We start from the raw sequence: 21,248 nt of genomic DNA on the forward strand, positions 1-21,248 counted from the left end.
TTTTTTTTACCTTTTTGATTTGAGCGTCACTGATGAGTCTTTTGTAGACGAAACGCGCGTCTGGCGTACAACATTTTAATCGTGGTATCTATATATATCTAAATATCTTTTTATATAAATTTGTTCTTTTTAGAGCATGTTCAGTTATTCATAAAACTTATAAAAACGAGATATTCTTCAAAGCAAAGTTTTTCCTGTAGAATATTTGGATTGATTTCAGTAACATTATTAAATCCTTAAAATTTGAGATATTTTATGAGACAAAAAAAAAATGTCTGTATATAAGAGGTCCCAATGAAGCTGGTGTGTTACTCTCAAGAACAAAATCGAAACCTTCTTATACGTTGCATGCCACAAAGTTACACGTTCACATGGAATTGGACAAATCATCTATACCACATCTACCATGAGTACAGGCAGCTTCAATAATGAGTACTAGAATATTTGGAACAAAATATGAATATATGAAAGATAAAATAAATGAATCTATTTATATAGCAAACTGAGTGCTCAAATTTATATTGCGGTTGGTCTTTGCAATTTGCTTAAGGCATACGGTTTACAGAAACTACACACATTTCACATTTTCAATTAAGGGGTTTTTTCATCAACATTACCTCATTTTTTTCACAGTAAATTATTTCAAATCAGAAGTAAAAAAAAATCAGAATACAATGTTTTGGTGACCACTCTGTCTGTTTCAGCGGTCTCGGGTTCACGTGTTGCTTTTCTTTTTTCTTAAAGAAAGCAACTTGTATTTATAATTCTGTGAACACGTTCAAAAAGTACTTATTTGTGGTGGGTTTATTATTTACAATTTGTGGGTGCAACGAACGTTACAAAAAAACTGTATTCGAAAAAACACAACATTCATAAGACAGTTATCATGTCTCTCATTTTTAAGGTCATAGATCAGTGATCTCAAATCGAAAGAGACCAGGTCAATCACTTGTATGGTTGCAGAGTAATACTGATTACAAATACATAAGGGGAGAAAACTCCTATAAGGGTTGACCAAAAAACTTCGACTTTAATGGGTTGAAGTTGCGTCCTATGGTAAACAATTATTTGGCAAACACATCATATCATTAACTGTTACGGATTCTTTTGAATAAAGATAACAAGCAAAATTCTAAATTTAGAACATGACCTTTAACCTTTGACCTTGACCTCAATTTCATCCAAATGGACCAAGGACTTCATATCAAAAGGTTTTAGGCCTCTATGACTTATAATGTATGAATTTATCCAACATATCACCTATGTTAAATTTTCAAAGGGAAATACCTCCCATAAGATGTCATCCAATCACATCAATTAAATTCAACCAAACCATTCTTAAGAGCAGACGAACAATTTGGTGAAAACAGTTTGTTAAAATCTTTTACGGTTTCAGAGATATAAAGATAACAAGAAAAAGGGTACGTGGGGAGATAACTCCTATAAGAATAAGTGTTCGATTACACAGGGTGAATTTTGAAATCCCCATTACCGTACGACATCATTGGCCAAAAAATCCTTTCGATATGTTGTAAAACAATAAAGCATCTCAGACGGCAGAAGAAAAAAAAAATAATCAGCAGAAAAGCAAACGGTCTTTTCACGATGCAAGCGCTCTTTGTTTCCTGTGAAAATAATCGATGGAAATCAACTCTTTTTCGTTGAATGGTCGTGGAAAATCAAAATGAGTGAAATTTGTGTTGTCATGAATAGAACGTAAAAACTTGTACGTAATTTTTCAACAAAAAACATATTTCCTATCTTGTCACTATATTAGCTATAATTGATTGTAATATTCGTCAATGAATCCTTATTCTTCTTTAAATGTTTTTTTTTTTTTTTTGCAATTAAAAATTATTTGATATATTTCGTGCTTTTTATTCCTAACTACGAATAATCATAATCAGAGCCGTGTTTCTTGTATTAAAATGAATTCTCTGCTTTTGAGAAATATTTATTTTGTTATTTAATTTTCAACCGCTTACAACTGTAAGCTCAGTAATTAATCAGGAATAACATACAAATTAATGTTTAGTTTATCTCATGGAACTAATGTTACATTTTATTGGATGAAATGTATAGAATCTATTCTTAATGAAACTGGTTTATCTTATGTATCGTTAATTCAAACTTGTATGAAATTTGAACAAAGACTGCTCCAAGATCAATTTAAACAAACATGGTATTCAGATATCCAAAAGAACTCGAAAACATTAAATTACCGCCTTTTCAAGGAACTCTTTGGATTCCAAAAGTATTTAGATATTTTGGAACCCCGTGATATTTACACTCTATGTCAATTTAGACTAATTAACCACAGATTACCGATAGAAAGTGGTAGATGGAAAAAATTTCAGAGAGATAAAAGAATATGCGAACAATGAGACTTAAATGATCTTGGAGATGAGTTTCACTATGTAATGAAGTGTAAATTTATGGCTGTAGAAAGAAAAAAATATATTGATAAAAAGTATATTGATTATCCAAATATAATTAAATTTAAGGATGTTATGAATATGACAAAATATATTTAAAAAAGCTATGTACTTTTATAAGGCATATTAATTCATGTGTGTGTATTCCTGGCTAAATTCAATTTAGATTTGTATATAGTGTACATATTATGTTTTATTTTAATTTATAACTGTGCTATTTATTACAAGTAACTTCTGTATACCATTGTATTGACGAAGGTTTATCAGAATAAAGATATATATAAAATTGTAAATTATGGTATTTCGCTGGCTATTTTTTCCCGATCCTATTTTGGACCCCATGATTCTAAGAGGGTGTGTCTAATTAGTCATGCCCGATTAACTTTTAGTTAATTGAACCTCAACTTAAAGACCTAATCCGGGTTAATAATCATAAAAAAGAAGATGTGGTATGATTGCCAATAAGACAACTCTTCACAAGAGACCAAATGACACAGAAATTAACAACTATAGGTCACCGTATGGCCTTCAACAATGAGCAAAGCCCATACCGCATTGTCAGCTATAAAAGGCCCCGAAATGACAAATGTAAAACAATTCAAACGAGAAAACTAACGGCCTAATTCATGTACAAAAAGATGAACGAAAAACAAATAAGTAACACAGCAACAAACGACAACCACTGAATTACAGGCTCCTGAATTGGGACAGGCACACACATACAGAATGTGGCGGGGTTAAACATGTTAGCGGAATCCTAACCCTCCCCATAACCCTGGGACAGTGGTGTAACAGTACAACAAAAGAACGAACTAAAAAAAATCAGTTGAAAAAGGCTTAACTTATCAGATGGATACAAATAGAAATACATCTAACAAAAACACAGAGTGGACGTGGCCGGGTACTTGTACATCCCAACAACAAAAAGACACTAAGTACAGATCTGCGAGTACTCGCAGTTACTGACAGCTAGTTCAAAGCCAATAACAACTAATAAAAAAAATCATGCATCTAAGACTAAATTATCAATCATTACACATCCATTAGTGTAAAGACGTCATAAACAGTCAGAGAAAAACATGACCTTGTGCAATGCCAAGATACATGTATCGACAGATTGTAGATCAATGAATGTGCATATGTATATAATAATATTATTTAGTTTGCTTTTAATTTACTGATAACAAAATCAATATTAATACCAATAAAAACAATATTCAAAGATTTAATTACAGTGTTGAATTGGTAACCTTTTAGAATAAGTTTATTTAAAGGATCGATAAGTTTACCAGGATCGTTTCTAATTAGTTTGAGGTACAATAAGTAAACAAAAGAGATTCTTTATAAAATAAGATCGTCCCAGGTATCTTAGATAATTATTTTGCATTGAATAACAATGACAAATGCACGAACAGATTGGTAAATCCAGTTAGGGCGTATGATCTTTCGAAAGTGACAGGCCTTATCAAACCAGTAACGTTCTTAGCTAACCTGTCTCTATATGTAATCGTGCAAGCATGTGTACAAGTATATAATATTTGTATCTGTCACTGACGACAGCCGCACATATATTCTAAAAATGGTCTAACAATAGTAAACATGATGTTTTGTGGGGTAATAAAAATTCAACATCGCCAGACGATTGAAGCTTTTAACGTCGCTTTGCAAATTAAAATCTTTTGCCAACTTCCATCTTGTGATAGGGGCAACTAAAAATGTTTATTTTCTCTACCATTAATTTTCAAGGCACTATAAGTCATTAGTTGTTTCTAAAACTTGAATAGAGTTACAATTCTGTAAATTCATGGACTAGTTAAACATATTTAAGTAAACAGACATCAAACACATGATTTTGTGTCAGAGAAGGTCTACTTTCACATATATTTGAAATGTAAGTGTGTGAATAAGAAGTGTGACAACTTGATATCTGATCAACGAAAACGACTTATCCACGTATAATTTTACTGAGATTGTCCTGCACACTTTAAACACGATGGGTACCACGAGTGCACGGAAAGTTTAACATATCCATTTGTTGGTTTCGTATTGATCCTCAGTCTTTATGTTTCTAGGTAGTTTTTATAGAGTACTATTTTTCTTTCGTATTTTTTTCTACTTTTAGCAGTCGTATGTTGTCTGATCTTCCCTCAATTACATTATTTATTTTATTTTTCCTTGGTATCTATCTTTTGTTGATGTTCCTAGTTAAATATTTTAAAACATAACATATGATCTTCATCACATATACGTGTATAAACTCCAATAACACATACTTTAAATGTCATGATAGTAAATTATGTACAACAGTGGATAATTGTTCGATTAACGATGTGTCTACAGTGACCAAAACCTTGGATCACATGAGCAATCAATGTGGTCGCTGTTTTTAATTCAAGGGATATTCCTCATTTGATTTGGTAAGTTGTCTTATTTACTATGAGTGAAAATGAAGTGCTGTTTCAGAATAATTAAATGTATCATTACTGACGATTTGTACATGTAAGGGTGACGAAAATTACCACAAAATCGCAAAACAGACTGCAGGATAAACGTAAACATGGTAAAGAATGTAGGTCATTCACATACAACATCTATTTATTGGATTGTCTTAATATTTTAATTTGATATAAAAATAAAGAGATATGGTATGATTGCTGTTCGTCAGGCAATCGATCATATGCTAGTTTACAATTTAAAAACAATATAAATTCGATATATATTATGATAAAATATTTCATAGTGACATTCATTTGTTTACAAACAAACTATTCACGTGATATGTGACGCAATTTGGATTTATGAATGAATGAAGGAAAGCTTGTTGTATTTATTTTTTTTCAGATGTTTTATTAATTTTTGAACACACACTTTATATGTTATTTCTTGTGAATTCTTCATCTAATGTTAAATAACTTTGTTTTTATCGAAAAATTCAATATTTTCTTGATAATGTATTTGTGATAAGGAAAAATGCAATATCACTTTTTCTTATAGATCTTTTGCATATTTTACTATAGTTTTGATAGAAATGAGTTTTGATTTATTTTACAAATAAAAAGAATTTCACTGTCTTCATGTCACCCAAATTTATAAGTTAATCTTAAAAGGGAATAAAATAAAATACCAGAGTTAGACAAAGAATTAGAATAGCCATTGTTTGCCATTTTTCCACAAAAGATTAACAAAAGCGGAAAATTAGAGTTTATTATATTATCTATAGACGATAGCAAATATTATGTAACCTTTGACCATATGTTGGATTAGCATGTCCGGATTAAGACCACGCTATCGTAGATTTGAGCTCTTAGGTGACATGGGGCCAGTGAACATGGTGAAAGGGATAATAAGATATTTTCCTTTGTCATGTTTGTGTACATAATTATTTTACCCATATGAGCTTCACCTGGGAATGAAACAAAAATTGTGTGTGTATTTTAAGAATCTCTGGTCACTTGGACATTGACCAGCAAATAATAAAGATCTTTTATTTTACAAAGAATTGGTTTTCATTCCAGCTACAATAGCCATATACCATCAAACAAACAAACAAGCACTATTCCAAGTTCACACTTCTATAGTCACTATCAGAACTATTCGAAATGAATCTGTTTTACAATGTTGCCTTACATGACTAATTAATGAATAAAAGAAATAATCTTTATTAAATTAATTTGTATATGTATTTTAAACTTTTCCATTGACTGGTATTAATTTGGAGTTCACTAGTTGAACTACCAGTAAATGGAAAATTACAATGCTTGTGATATTTATAAATCGATACGACCTTATTTATATCTGCGGTTACTAGAGCATGACGTCTACACTGAATTGTTGATTAAGGAACGACAAAATTTTGACGAGATTTCTTATAGATGTATCAAATTGGAAAAAAATTGTAAAATATTAAACTTTAAGTACAGTTATCACATAGTTCAGTTATATGCATGTGTTGGTTTAAACATGCACAAAGCAGTAGAAAGATAAACTCATTCGTCAGTTCACTTCAAAAATGAGAAAGTGTAAAAAGATTCCAATTATGAATATCTTAATACATAATTACAGTAAACAGCGAATTGTTGTACTGCTGTAATAATGCCAGATGTATTTTAAATAAATAGCGTGTTGTTGTACTGCTGTACTGATACTAGTACTTTTTTCTCATAAGGGCTTACGGTCTCCACAGTACCTTATAACATGTTAAGTCAATGGTTTAAATAAGATACCATTTGTCAAAACCGTTTGTTGTAAAACTTCAAGCAGAGATAAAATTGTAAAAAAAAACCAGATACATGTACAGTCGACAACTTGGTTTCTATGTGAGTTTTAGAGCAGGCAGTGTATGTTTCTCAACTCTATAACGATATGTTTTCGGGTTCTTATTTCTTTTAATACAAGAAAATCGTCAGATCTGTAAATTTAACAATTGTGTCCTGTTCCCAATTATGACATTCTGACTAAGTTTGGATTCCCATGGCAGATGATGCATGCTTAACAGGGTAAACTTACCCAGTTGACAGTGTTTCTCGCTCCGTTCTGGAGTTCGTGCCATCTCCTCAGTTTATCTAGATAAGGAACAGAAAAGTTTTATTCACTCGAGAAATAAAAGTCGATACTTTAATTAATATAAGATCCTAATAGAATAATAGTTAGTAAACAATAAATATTTATCAGCATAAACACAAGGGAAGCCGATCTTTGAATTATGTGTCGAAGTGTAGATTGGTAACTTGGAGAAATGGGATAGGAAATGACCTAAGTTTAGGACACAAGTTTAGTCTTAGGATAGTCCTAACTAGGATATATTTTATTATGGTAAATTTGTAAACAAATACGGCCGACGTATATATACGTTAATTTAAGGAGAAGGGCAAATACATTTGGTAGAAATAGACTGATTAGGGACTATGATAATCCACTGAACAATTATTTATCCGATAAAGTGGTTTATGATCGAATTGTTGAATGGAAGAAATAAATAGCATAAAGGGATTTCTTGCTACCTATCGTAGGTATATGAGGTGCTTTATGAGCATTATTTTCGTGGGTATTGCCAAGCTTCTTGAAGAATAAGCAGCTTAAGTATTGTATCCACTAGGTTTATTGTAGAAACTTGTAGTTTCAATTTTCTTGTGTTTCTCATGAAGTCTTTTCCGTTTTGTTTCGGCGTATGATCTTTGATAGATATAGGGCTTATCCAACTAGTAACAATCTTAGCTAACCTGTCTCTATCTGTACTCGTGTAAGCATGTGTACAAGCTTATTTAAGTATATTATATATGTATCTGTCACTAACGACAGACGCACATATATCGTAAAATTTGTCCGACAATCGGTTAAAAATTATAAGATTGTATATTTTATGCCCACTTCCATCTTGTGATTGTAGCAAGCCAAGATGTTAATTTTTCGTACTATTAATATCTTAATCCTGGTATCTATGATGAGTTTATTTAAGGAAGTATAGTTATCAGTTGATTCTAAAACTTGAACAAAGTTACATTCGTGTACATGCACTTGCTAGTTTGGCATGTTAAAGTAAACAACAACATGAAGCACACGATTGTTTTTATCAGAGAAGGGCATTTTTTTTAAATGTGAGTGGGTGAATTGGTGGTGTGACACCTTTATACCTTATTAACGAAAACGACTCATCCACGTATATTTTTACTGAATTTGTTATGCACAACTTCAAAACGACGGGTGCCACGAATACAGCACGACCAGTTACTATATACCCTAAAGAGCACCTTAACTTTTCCACTTCTTTGTTTCGTATTGATCATCAGCCTTTATGTTTCTAAGTATTTTTTATAGAGTATTATTTGTCTTTTGTATTTTATCTACTTTTATCAATTGCTGTTGTCTGATCTTCCTCCAGTAACCTTATCGTCCTGAACGTTCATGAACAATTTGCCACTGGACGTTAAGCAATCAACAATCAATCAACAGAGTTATATTATTCTTTATTTCTCTTTGGTTTCTTTCTTTTGTTCGTGTTCCGAGTAAAATGTTTTAAAACATAACGTATGATCCTTATTACATATACACGTATAAACTTCAATAGTACCCACTACAAATGTCTTGATAGTATATTACGTACATATTACGTACAACAGTGGATACTTGTTCGTTTAACGATGTGTCTACAGGGATAACATGACCAAGGTTTAATGTGGTCGTTAGAATGTTCTTCATTATATTTGGTGCGATATCTTAATTACTATGAATAAAAATGAAGTGATTATTTTTAATAATTAAAATGTTTCATTTATGACGATTTGTACATGTTAAGGGTGACGAATGATTCCACAAAATCGCAATTCAGGTAGCAGAAAAAATGTCATGAATGTTGTTCATTCACGTACTACATCTATTTAGTTGATTTTCTTATTCGAATTAAATATAGAAATAAAGAGATATAGTATGATTGCTGTTTGTCAGGAAATCGTTAGAAAATAATTCAATAACACATAATAAATTCGATACATATTTTGATAATATTTGTCATGTGAGGATTATAAGCGACGTTCGTTTACAAACAAACTAATCACGTGACATGTGACGTAAATCTGATTTATGAAGGAATGAATGCTTGTTCTTTTTATTTTTTTTCTATTTTTTTTTATAAACACATACATATCGGATTTTCGTGACAAACTTTTAGTCTACGCATAATGTTTGATAACTTTATTTTAATCGAACATTCAATTTCTTTATTTCATTGATAATGGTTCCAAAGTTATATATAACAACTGTTCAAACTTGTCTCATTGACCATGTTGCCTAATGAGACTAATTAATGAACAAGAATTTCTCTTCATTACATTTTTATACGCATATTAAAATTTTCCATTGACTGGTATTGTAAATGGAAAATTACAAGTCATGTGATGTATATATATATCGATACAACTTTATTTATGTCTGTGGTTACTAGAGCATGGCGTCTACGTTGAATTGTAATTTTACGTCAGTGATCACAAATGAAATATACTGACAAGCTTTCTTATAGATGTATCAAAAATATTTTTAAGTACAGTTACCATTTAATTCAGTTATATGCGCGTGTTGGTTTATATATGCACAAGCGGTGGAAAAGAAAACTAATTCCTAAATTCAGTAAACAAATGAGAAAGTGCGAAAAGATTCAACTCTGAATATCTTAATACATAATGCCAGTAAATAGCGTCAATGATTTAAAGACACCATGTGCCAAGACCATAGGTTGTAAATCGTTAGAGTAGAGATACAATTGTCAATAAAATATAAAAATAAGAACATGTGGTATAAATGCCAACGAGACAACTCTCCACAAGAGACCAAATGACACAGAAATTAACAACTATAGGTCACTGTATGGCCTTCAACAATGAGAAAAACCCATACCGCATAGTCAGCTATAAAAGGCCCCGAAATGACAAATGTAAAACATTTCAAACGAAAAACTAACGGCCTAATTTATGTACAAAATAATTAATGAAAAACAAATATGATACACAGAAACAAACGACAACCACTGAACCATTGTGAACTACAGGCTCCTGACTTGGGACAGGCACATACAGAATGAGACGGGATTAAACATGTTTGGCGGGCACCCAACCCTCCTCTAACCTGGGACAGTGATGAAACAGCACAAGAACAAACTATAAAAAACAATAAACGAAAACCCCAGATATATGTATAGACGACAACATGGTTTCTGACTTTTGAAATAAACAGTGTATGTGTCCCAACTGTAAAGCGGCATGTTTTCTTGGTTCTAGATCTTAAAATACAGAAAATCGTCTGATCTGTGAATTTTCTTATTGTTTCCCATTCCTGATTGTGACATTTTGACTTAAGTTTGGCGGTTGATGCTTGCTTAGCAGGAGAAACTTACCTAGTCTACACTGCGTCTTGCTCCTTTTTTTTTGAATTCATACGATTCTCTCAGTTTTTTGTGTTTTACCTTGATTTATTGCATCTTCTAAATGAATTTATGAGATGTCAACATCGTTAATTACCTGTTGCCTGAAATTCAAATTAAATGTTATAACTCAATCATCACATTATGTCGTAATGAGTAGGGGTACAACAGGGATAGAAATTAATGAAAATAATTTAATGAGGATTAAAACAAAAACAAAAACCGGTTTTGTACATGTCATGACCATCACAATGGTTTCCACTGGAACAGTATATTTTAAGCCATGTTTTTTTTGGTGGCGTTCATATTGCTAAATATTTAGTTTCCTATACATGTATTTATCTTTTCGACTTCTTGTGGTCCTTCCCTTCTTCGATTAGGGATATCATTTTCCCATCTTGGTATCATCTTACTTTTGAAGAAGATACAAATCTATTGGTTAGACTATGATCAAATTCCATCAAAAGAATATATCGCCTGAATATACTTGAATACTTTCTACATCTCTTGTTCCTGATTATAAGAGTAGTACTCAATTTGGTTATGGAAAATACGGAAAAGAGAAAACAAAACAAAAGAGAAAAAGTAAAACAGAATTATTATCCATTCAAGAAAAAACGGAATAGTACAAACTACTTTTTATAATCAATTTCAGATACATTTGATAAAGTTAGATGGTAAAATTATTTTTACTACCAGTATTTACTCTGCATATACTGCTTTTGGTAGCGCCAACGATTTTCACAGAGAATAACAGTACACTGTTCATGAATAGTGTAGGTTTCTCTGAATGTGTTATTGGCATACAATACTACGACTTCGATCAAGAAAAATGTCGAAGATGTCAACGTTGTAGAAAAGCTACCAATTACTTGCAGTTTGTAAGTTTGGATATTTATTTATAGTTAATAGGTACTGGGTCAGTAGTTTGAAACTTGAAAGAAAACAATTAATAATAAAATGGATTGTCCACATTTTGCCTTTACCGAATAGAACACTTATGCGCTTAACTATTAACTAGATGTACATAGTTATCAAATACAACAGTAAACGAGTTTGAAATACTATTTCCACAATATGATCAGTAATAATTCATTGCTTCTAAATTAAGTAAATGATCTATATCAATGTTTTACACACTAAAAAAGAAAGGCAGAACTTATACAAAAGGGATAATGAAACTCATAAGTCGAAAACGAACTGACAATGTTATGGAAGAAATAAAACGAAAAATGAGCAAAAGACAGATAACAGTCTACAAAACATAGACTTATACATACGATTTGTGCATCGAGTCTTCATCATGCTTTCTTACACTCTTTAGAATATCAGAATCAGTCCAGAACATGGAGCGTTAGACTGTTTTCCCTGTTACTGCAAGCCTGGTGTGAAGTTCTATGACGAATATGCTGGTAGATGTAGTAAGTGTCCAGTCTGCAATACACATGGTTATATAAATAAAAGCAAGGCAAGTAAAACAAAATTGACCATTTTCACATTGATTCTTTTAGATGTAGCCAAGTTAAACTTTTAGTTTAGAGTAGCGTTCACGTTTTTTGCAACACATATACATTGACCATGAATAATTAACGAAACATCATATTGTAAAATCGTTTAACACTTTAAAATTCCTTAAGGATGTAGTCTGGTGAAATTTAAAAAATCTGGAATTTAAAATTGATACTATAAATCAGAAGAGCTAAGCATATTGATATTTGACTTTTAAAAGTTGGCGGGAAAAGGCTAACTAGGACTTGTACCTTATATTTAGCTTTGGCATGTTTTGGGTCTCAAATTGTAAGAAAAGAAATATAGAATCTGCTTAATTTTTGGTAATGATCTTTTATGAGCTATTGAAGCCTTCTTTGAAAAGAAAAGTGGATGAAATGGGGCAAAATATTTTACCCTGTATCGTAAGAAAAAACCAAACGAGTCCGAACATCTGACAACAATTCCTAAACCTGAAATGACTACATCCTCAAAAGAACATATGGGTATGGGTTTTTTCCTCATTGTTGAATGCCGTACTGTTGCCTATAATTGCTTACATCCAGACCACTTCATTTGAACTTTGGTGGATGGTTGTCTCATTGGCAATCATAACACATCTCCTTATTTTTATATAGTAATCTTAATTCCTGCTAATGAAGAATTATCATCACAGGAAATACCTTCAGATGAATTTCATGGAGCATTTGATTGTTATCCGTGTGTATGTGATCCTGGATACTTTGCTAGTGCCTTGACACATTACCAGTGTACAGAGTGTCATGATTGTCATGGACAGAATAAACAGTTCAAAACTCATTGTACACAAGACACAGATTCAGAATGTGGTGACTGTCTTGTAGGGTAAGATTGTTTTCTTAAGTAAAATCCTCTGTCTTTCATTTAACTTGATTATTTAATTTAAATCGGTATATTCGTATTCATACAGTTTGTAACCTTTCAAAGGCATTTCATAAAATAATTCATTCATTACTGCTATAACCGATCATTTTGTAGCATTTATCTATCTATTTAGCATGTAAAAGTATGATTTGATATTTTTGACAACTTTTACAATTGTTGTCTCGCCTGCGACGAAAATCGCGGAAAGCGATACATAAGGATTGCTTTTCCGGCGACGGCTGCCGCGATGGTGTCAACAATTGTTTAGTTTTCTGCGTAAGTTAGTTTGATAGGAACTACTTGTTATAGATCATTTACATTTAATATAAAGTTGCATTTCTCTCAGTACATATCAGTTTGACGACTATTTCGAGGCCTGCCTCTTAGGTCATGGTCCAGCAACTTTGAATTAACTAGCAATTTTCAATGTTAAGTTTTCTGCTTTAGTCTGTTTGATAAGAACTGCTTGTGACAGATCAATGATATTTTTATAAAGTTGCATAATTATCAGTACATCTAAGTTTGTCGACTATTTCTAGGCCCTGCCCACAAGATCATGGTCCAGCGACTTTGAATTAATAAGGAATGTTGCTGTCCATCAGATTGTCTTTTTCTAAATTTTATGCGGACAGGCGATACATATCTCTGTGTCAACAGTTTATTGTATTAACCATCTAAAGAATATAACAGTAATGGTTTATCGTATGGTGAATGGTGATATATTTTTCAATTTCAGGTACAAAAAATCCTGGATGGAAAATGCAGCATGTGGTAAAAGATTTCTTTTGTTGAAAACACTTAGTATTCATGTTTACATATTTTATGATATTTTTATTTATATTTTAAGAGAATATTTTGTTTACTCAATAGTATTTATATTCAATGCTTAAAATTCCACTATTCTGTGTATTTAGCAATTTATTTCTATGACAACAATCATTGTTGAAATGCAAAATGTTGACACTTTACACATGTCATATGGAATTCCTAAAATATTTCTGACTAGTTTATGTCCATTCCTTGTATTAAATATATTTGATTTTATATTCTAGTAAAAATTGAAACAACGACAGTTACCCCAGAGCTCAGTTCAACTCCAGAAACAACAAATTTAGCTCCAATCGTTGGTCATAGACAGGTGAAGAGATCTCAAACCATACTAGTTGTTATACTGGTCATTGTAACTTTTTCTGCATTATGTATTATCTTCATGGTGTACCGTTTCATAAATCACCCATCATGTTGTAGTAATGTATATCATGATATAACAGCCTCCACCTCTGCTGCCACACTCACTTCTAGGTCATCTGTGAACAAGAACGATAATAAACCAGAACAACTGAATGTTGGTCATGCTGGTTCTACAGACGCTGCTGTGAATACTTTGCGTAAGTTGTAGAATAAAGTTGACATATAGCAACTTTTGAGTTATGCATAAGGAAATTTTTACATTCTTTAAAAAATTACGTAATTTTTTAAATTAAGTTGAAACATAGATACTTTTGATTTATACATTAGGGACATTTACAAATTCTTTCGAAATAAGTAAACGTTCAAGGTACATAAAATAATTATAAACGTTAGAGGTACAAAGTGGTATAGAACGACAACGAAAAAATACAATCAGAAAAATTAAACAAGTCACAAGTGACATTAAAAAAAAAAATATTATAAGAGATTAAAGTCACATACTATTATAACCCATATGTCATTAACAATCAGAGTTGTCTTATGTTCTTATAAAATATAGGATAGTACAATAAATTAATACGCTTAGCTTAAAACTGTTTGCATTATAACTATAACGTGTAAATAATGTACAATATATAACATTACAAATGTGAGATATAAAGTATTTTCAAATAAAACAGGATTTCATGATCTATCAAAAACTGGTTAAGAGTTTGAAATACTTTTATAACTGAGACGTGTTTATTCATACTTTTTGTTGACTAATGTTTCTTAACATTTCTGAATCAAACATTATAACAAATATTACTTAAATTGTATTATTATTATCTGTAATTGTATTTTCAATACAGTTTCAGAAATGACTTTATTACAAAAAAATTTACGTAAAACAAATATGACAGACATGAATCAATAAAAATCACTGAACTACAGGTCCCTGGTTTGGGAGAGGTACATAAAGAATGTGGCGGGGTTACACATCTTTGTGAGTGCTTAAACCCTCCCCTTAACCTGGGACAGTGGTGTAACAGTACAACATAAGAACAAACTATAAATATCAGTTGTAGTTCTCTTAACTCAAAAGATCGGTACAAGGAACAATAGTAAGTTAACAGTTGTTTACAAATACAACAAGTAAACGAAGCAATTTTATTCACAATTAAAAACCAATTGTTCAGAAAACAATTGAAGGTCTTTCCACCCGAAAAAATCTATTTTGATACAAAAATATTAAAATTCGGTTTAAAATGTTATTTCCAGCGTCAAATGATAGCTCATTGTACGCTGGTTTAAAAAAATATATGGTTTCTAGATAATTTTTTTCAAATAAGGCAGATGATTTGTTACTTCCGGTTTGATAAATGTCACTTCCGGTTTTATTTGATAGTTTAACTGACACTGATTCCAAAAATATATGGTACTATATACTTGTACATTACACAAGTACAAAAATAGCTACTTCCGGTTTACACAAGGTCACTTCCGGTTGGCTTTTCCAAGGTCATATGGCTTGCAACCAAATGCATAAAGTCCCATGGCTTTATCATAATACATATGAAGCAAAAGCAAAGGTCAAAATCTAGAACGTCAAATTTACCAATGACCTTGAGCTCAATTTAAAGGTCATAAATCAAGGACCTAAAATCAAAAGACACTAGGTCTTTATTATATATTTTGGATGAGTTATATCACCATACGCGTAATTTTAAATCTAAGAGGGGAGAAAACTCCAATTTAATGTTAGCGTACCTTTTCAACCAAAATGTGTGTGTTACGACATGTCGCAACAAACAATTTAGTAAATATATGTTGTCGATATCTTATACGGTTTTTGAAAAGAAGTGAAATTAAGCCAAAATCTAAATTAAGAATATGACCTTGACCTCTGACCTTGACCTAATTTTCTTTTTTTTTTTTGGACCAAGGACCTCAAATCAAAAGACCTTAGGTCTCTATCACTTATGGTTTACCAGTCAGAAATGCATACCACTTATATCAAATGCATAAAGGAGAATAACTCTCATATGGAGTCTCTGGATAGCTTTGGTCAAAATAAAACGTAACATCCTGAGGATATAATGAGCATTTTGGAAAAATAAATTTGTCGCTTTCTTTTACGATTGCGAAAGAGATCTCATAACAAGAAAAACAGTTTTCGGGGAGATAACTCTTACACAGAAAAGTGTTCGGTTAAACAGGGTCAGTTTCAAAAGCGTATAGACTGTATGATATCATATACAAAAAAAACTAAGCGACACCTTTTGAAACAAAAATACAGCGCAAGAAAAAAATTTGGCGGAAGAAAAAAAAAAAATATATAAATCAATTGTTTTAAAAACAATTGTTAACGGTCTTTCCTTACCGAAACATGATTGATTAATTGATTTTTTTGATTCATTGATTGATAGATTGATTGATTGATTAACTAATTAAACACATATGACCTAGCCTCTAGGAACACACGAAAAAAGGAATTGAGAGCCTAGTGCCCGTGTTTAAACACTTGAGACCAAGCCTCTAGGAATACGCGAAAAAGGACTTGAGAGCCTAGTGCCCGTGTTTAAACACTTGAGACCTAGCCTCTAGGAATACGCGAAAAAGGACTTGAGAGCCAAGTGCCCGTGTTTAAACACTTGAGACCTAGCCTCTAGGAATACGCGAAAAAAGGAATTGAAAGCCTACTGCCCGTGTTTAAACACTTGAGACCTAGCCTCTAGGAATACGCGAAAAAGGACTTGAGAGCTTAGTGCCCGTGTTTAAACACGTAAGACCTAGCCTCTAGGAATACGCGAAAAATGAATTGAGAGCTTAGTGCCCGTGTTTAAACACTTGAGACCTTGCCTCTAGGAACACGCGAAAACGGGTCCGTGCAACATGTTTATTTATATGTAAATTAAGATATTTGTAGGAACATGCAAGGATTTAAACACACCTACAAAAATATCCTTGCATATTCCTTTATAAATGTTCTTTTTTTGTATAAGGCTTCCAAGTATTTGTGTCTTATTTACTTATTGTGTGTGCATTGTTTTCAATTTTGTATTTAAAGGAAATCGGACCTGGGCCCGTATGCATAAAACATCTTAACTTAAGTGTTCCTTAAACTTAGATTTCACTAAGAATTTCCTTAGTTAAGTAAACATCTTAAGTCGTATGCATAACATTACTTAAGTCTTCACTTAACTAAGGAATACTTAAATCGGAACCTTTCTCTAATCACCGTATGATATATGTTAGCTCATCGCATGTACTCATCCGTGTAAACGTTTGTTTTGATTATTTACATTGATTGAAGCAACATAATAGTTTTAAAGAACTGATGTTAAATTGATGTTGGTGTGTAAAACAATAAACAAATACGTAACCAACTAAAATAACCAAACAAATTGGCGCATAAGAGAAAACGTTGTTTTGGTGGGCGAGCGTGGGAAGAAAAACATATTTATAACGCAAAACATCCCTCTACTGTTACTAAAGGAGAGATGAAAGGGGGTTGGAAGGAAATTGATTGACTTATCGATGTTTGCTTAAAGTCCAGTGGCAAATATGCCATGCATGTTCAAGAAGAGAACAAATTAACAATAGATAAAATAAGTGGATCTTGTAATAGACGCTTTCCGGGATGAAGGTCAAGAAAATTTGGACTACCACTAGAAAATGAAGGTATATTGGATAGGGACATAATTCTCCCTTGCAACAGCTCACCTACGGACCCCAAAGAGTTGTTGTAGGTGTTCTTAACGGTCAGAGTGTGTGGCACTCTCTCCACACGAAGCATAGGATTTAACTCCCTAGTCTGACCGGACGTGGTTGCGTACTTGTACATCCCGCACAGCCAAACTAACGTCCCGCTTTGGCAAGATTTTTACTGTTGGTTGGAAATAGACCAAATACCGTACTTCTGGTCGCCACTTACCATTAAGGATGAAAAACGAAACAAATATATAACAATATAATAAGAAGAAGAAAATCCATCAGGAGAAATTCTTAAGAGATACAAAAGAAGTGGGACAACTTATACATGGCGTGATAAATGTAAATTATCAAAAGATTCCGAGTTATCCACTTGCAATTTATTCTTTTTAGCAAACAAAACTCCAATCATTCGAGGAGTCGCCGAATGGAAACTCAACACTATCTTGTAGCAAATCATCCAGCCTAATAATGGTATATGCTAGTAAAATCGTAATTAAAAAATAAATCCACGTCATCATATTAATAAAACAGATTTGTTCCATCTCTGTGCCACCGACCATTCATCTTTCATGAGCGATGCTGGATGGAATTGCAATATGTTTATTTTCTAGAGACAACAATATATTTTTTTAACTCTAACAATACATGATAAAGTTTTTTTTTAATTTCGATTTAAAATAAACTTTTTTATCACTCCCTTTTACAACAATAAAAAAGGGGGTATGATCATTTTCCATGAATTCATATCAAAACAAGGGCATTTTTCAAAAGTCCTTCAATCTTTTACTAAAACACACATTATTAGATTCGTATAGACTCAAAACTGCATGTATTTATGGTAGGTTTTGAAAAAAATGAACAATTATCCAAAACTGGCGAGAAGGACCTTATTGTTTTATTGGAAGTTATAACATAAACTTTTTTCAGATACAACATAATTTATTTAGGTTAAAGTCTTCCAGTCTATGCAAATTTGCAATATTTTTGTTAACAGCAATTTATCACTAAATATATAAGGACATACAAAAAATTATTGAATACGGGTTAAGTATCATTAATATATCATATATATATATAGACTTCGAATTCCACAGAATAGTCTTAAAACGTTTTGATTTTGTGCCAGTTAGTGAAACAAATTCAGGGGAAATTTGCCTAATAAATGTAGAAAAAAAACCCCAATATAATTGAAAATTAAACCCATGTCCCCCCTCCTCCCCAAGAAAACAGGATTTTGCATGCCTATAGATCCTCATCGCTTCCTTCCTTCATACAGTTTTGTACTAACAGTTACAATCAAAACCAGGCGGTGTATTTCATAATACTTGTGGAAGCAGGCACGAACAAATCAAAAGAAATATAATTGCATGAATTCCATGCGTGTAAAAACTGTGAGTACTTTTCGGAATACACACTAACGAGATTGGGAAATAATAAAACTACCCTCTGTTACCCCTTGGCTAGAGGAGTGGTTGATGGCCTTGGATGATTAACAAAGATGTTACGCATCATGATAGCTGTAAAGTTTGAAGTTATAATTCGTTAAATTTGTTCATTTTTCCATTCCAGTGGCATGGAACCCCCCAAAAAATGACGAGTACCATTTCACCAAAAACTCTCCAGTTAAATCATGTCGCGACTAACATTTTGAACACATTTTTTTTAGTTTTACCCCTAACTCTTTTCTGGGTAAAAGCAGCATGAAGTGAATGTCAAAATTAAGAACATGACCTTGACCTTTGACCTTGACCTCATTTTTTTAAGTTGGGACCCAAGGACCTCAATTAAAGCGACTCTAGGTGCCTTACGGGTTATGAGTTCATATGCATATCACTTATATTAAATGCATAAGGGGAAATAACTCTCATATGGAGTCTCCGGATAGCTTCCGTCAAAATTAATCAAAACATCCCGAGGATATAACGAGCAATTTGGTAAAATAAATTTGTCGGTTTCTTATACGGTTGCGACGTATAAGAAATAACAAGAAAAACAGTGTTCGGGGAGGTGACTCTTACATGGAAAAATTTTTGGTTACGCGGTCGTATTAACTGTTCGATATCATATACCATATTGTTAAGCGACATCTTGCGAAACAAAAAAACAGCAAAGGAATAAAAAATTGGCGGAAGAAAAAAAAAAATAATAATCAGAACAAAAGCAATAGGTCTTTCCACCGAAAAGTGGAAAGACCTAATAATCAGAACAAAACCAATAGGTCTTTCCACGAAAAAGTGGAAAAACCTAATAAATAACAAATTAGACCAAAACCGCACAAATTGAAATAGATTTACACCGGAAGAACTGGTATATCAAACTTATTACAGTCATTCGTCTAGCACTTATTAGTCCGACATTAAAACCGAATACTCCATGATAATTCATTACACATTATGATCATAGCTAGGAAGGGATGTACATGTTTTAATATAAAATGAAACAAAATAGAAAGACAAATATATTGTCATTTTGCCTTTAGATATAAGGTTATAGGAGTTTTATCATTTTAATTTTAGAGCTGACAAAGCCAAGAAGGATAAAAACAAAACAACTTTACAATGTTGTTATAATCTTAAATGATATTACAAAATGTTTATAATTATCCGAATATAAGCTAGTAAATATTTAAATATTATTCCCATGGTATTTTCCGTTTAAATTCAGTACTAATCAACAACAATACTCTTAACATATCAATGTATTACCAAATAATTACATGTACGTTTCGTTATAATACGTTATTTTGATTGGCTAACAGCAATATCGCGTCATTCTGAAATTGACCTTCATTTCAAAATGAAATGTAACATTCAAGATAACACGAACTTCCACAATAAAGTGCACAGGTAAATAAAAGAAAAACTTGATAGACATCGTGTTTTCATGATCCTAGCAAAAAAGTGTAATTATAAGTATTGAATTCTTCTTTTAGTAATTTTATAGGGTTGTAAAAGCGTTGACCGTTGACCGTGCGCACATTTTTGTACTTCGAACAACGCTTTTACACCCCAATAAATTTACAAAAAGAAGCATTCAATTCTTAAATAAGAAAATGTCAATTTAAAATATTGCAGCCAAAATATGACAACCTGCTGGCCTATAGTTAAGATCCATTCTGTTACATCTGGTGATCCGTTTATTTGGCAATCGCCAATGGCAGTCAGCAGGGTTTAAGAACATCCGTTGTTCGACCTGTTAGTCAGTTGCGTTTTGTTTAAATGTACCTTTTCACTATTTTGGTCTTTTGGAAAATATTGTTTGTGCTGTATTTAAACCCCTCTACCAAGAAACTTGTTTTGCAAGCACACGTATAAAAATCTTTATCCAACGCAATCATAGGTTTGAACGTTGTTTTCAATTTAGACTTATTTATATTTTTTCGTTTGGGCTTGTATTATATTTGCCTTCGGGTTTATATGATCCGTTCATCCTATTTCGACTCTTCAAAATTCAAGAATCATCCTAAATTGAGGTAAATTATATGGCCTTCAAAATACCGTTTCGATTCCTAACATCACTAAAGAGACATTAATTGTCGAAATCCGGTTATGGTGTACTCATTTTTGCACCTTTTGTTTGCGGTATACCATCTTTTCCGCAAGTTTATTGTTTTCTGTTTGGTATTA

At 32.1% G+C, this 21,248-nt stretch overlaps 1 protein-coding gene across 1 annotated transcript; it reads left to right on the forward strand.

Annotated features, from left to right (window-relative positions):
- Positions 1 to 4,797: 4,797 nt before the first annotated feature.
- Positions 4,798 to 18,560, forward strand: LOC127715744 (tumor necrosis factor receptor superfamily member 19-like). The gene is made up of 7 exons (XM_052221896.1): positions 4,798 to 4,852; positions 11,000 to 11,225; positions 11,669 to 11,812; positions 12,509 to 12,696; positions 13,472 to 13,506; positions 13,788 to 14,123; positions 18,550 to 18,560. Exons 2-7 carry the CDS (start codon positions 11,019 to 11,021, stop codon positions 18,558 to 18,560), a joined length of 921 nt encoding a protein of 306 aa, XP_052077856.1. The 5' UTR covers positions 4,798 to 4,852; positions 11,000 to 11,018.
- The last annotated feature ends 2,688 nt before the right edge of the window (positions 18,561 to 21,248 follow it).

This window comes from Mytilus californianus, unplaced genomic scaffold (genome assembly GCF_021869535.1).
Source record: "Mytilus californianus isolate M0D057914Y unplaced genomic scaffold, xbMytCali1.0.p SCAF_9, whole genome shotgun sequence".
NCBI lineage: Eukaryota > Metazoa > Mollusca > Bivalvia > Mytilida > Mytilidae > Mytilus > Mytilus californianus.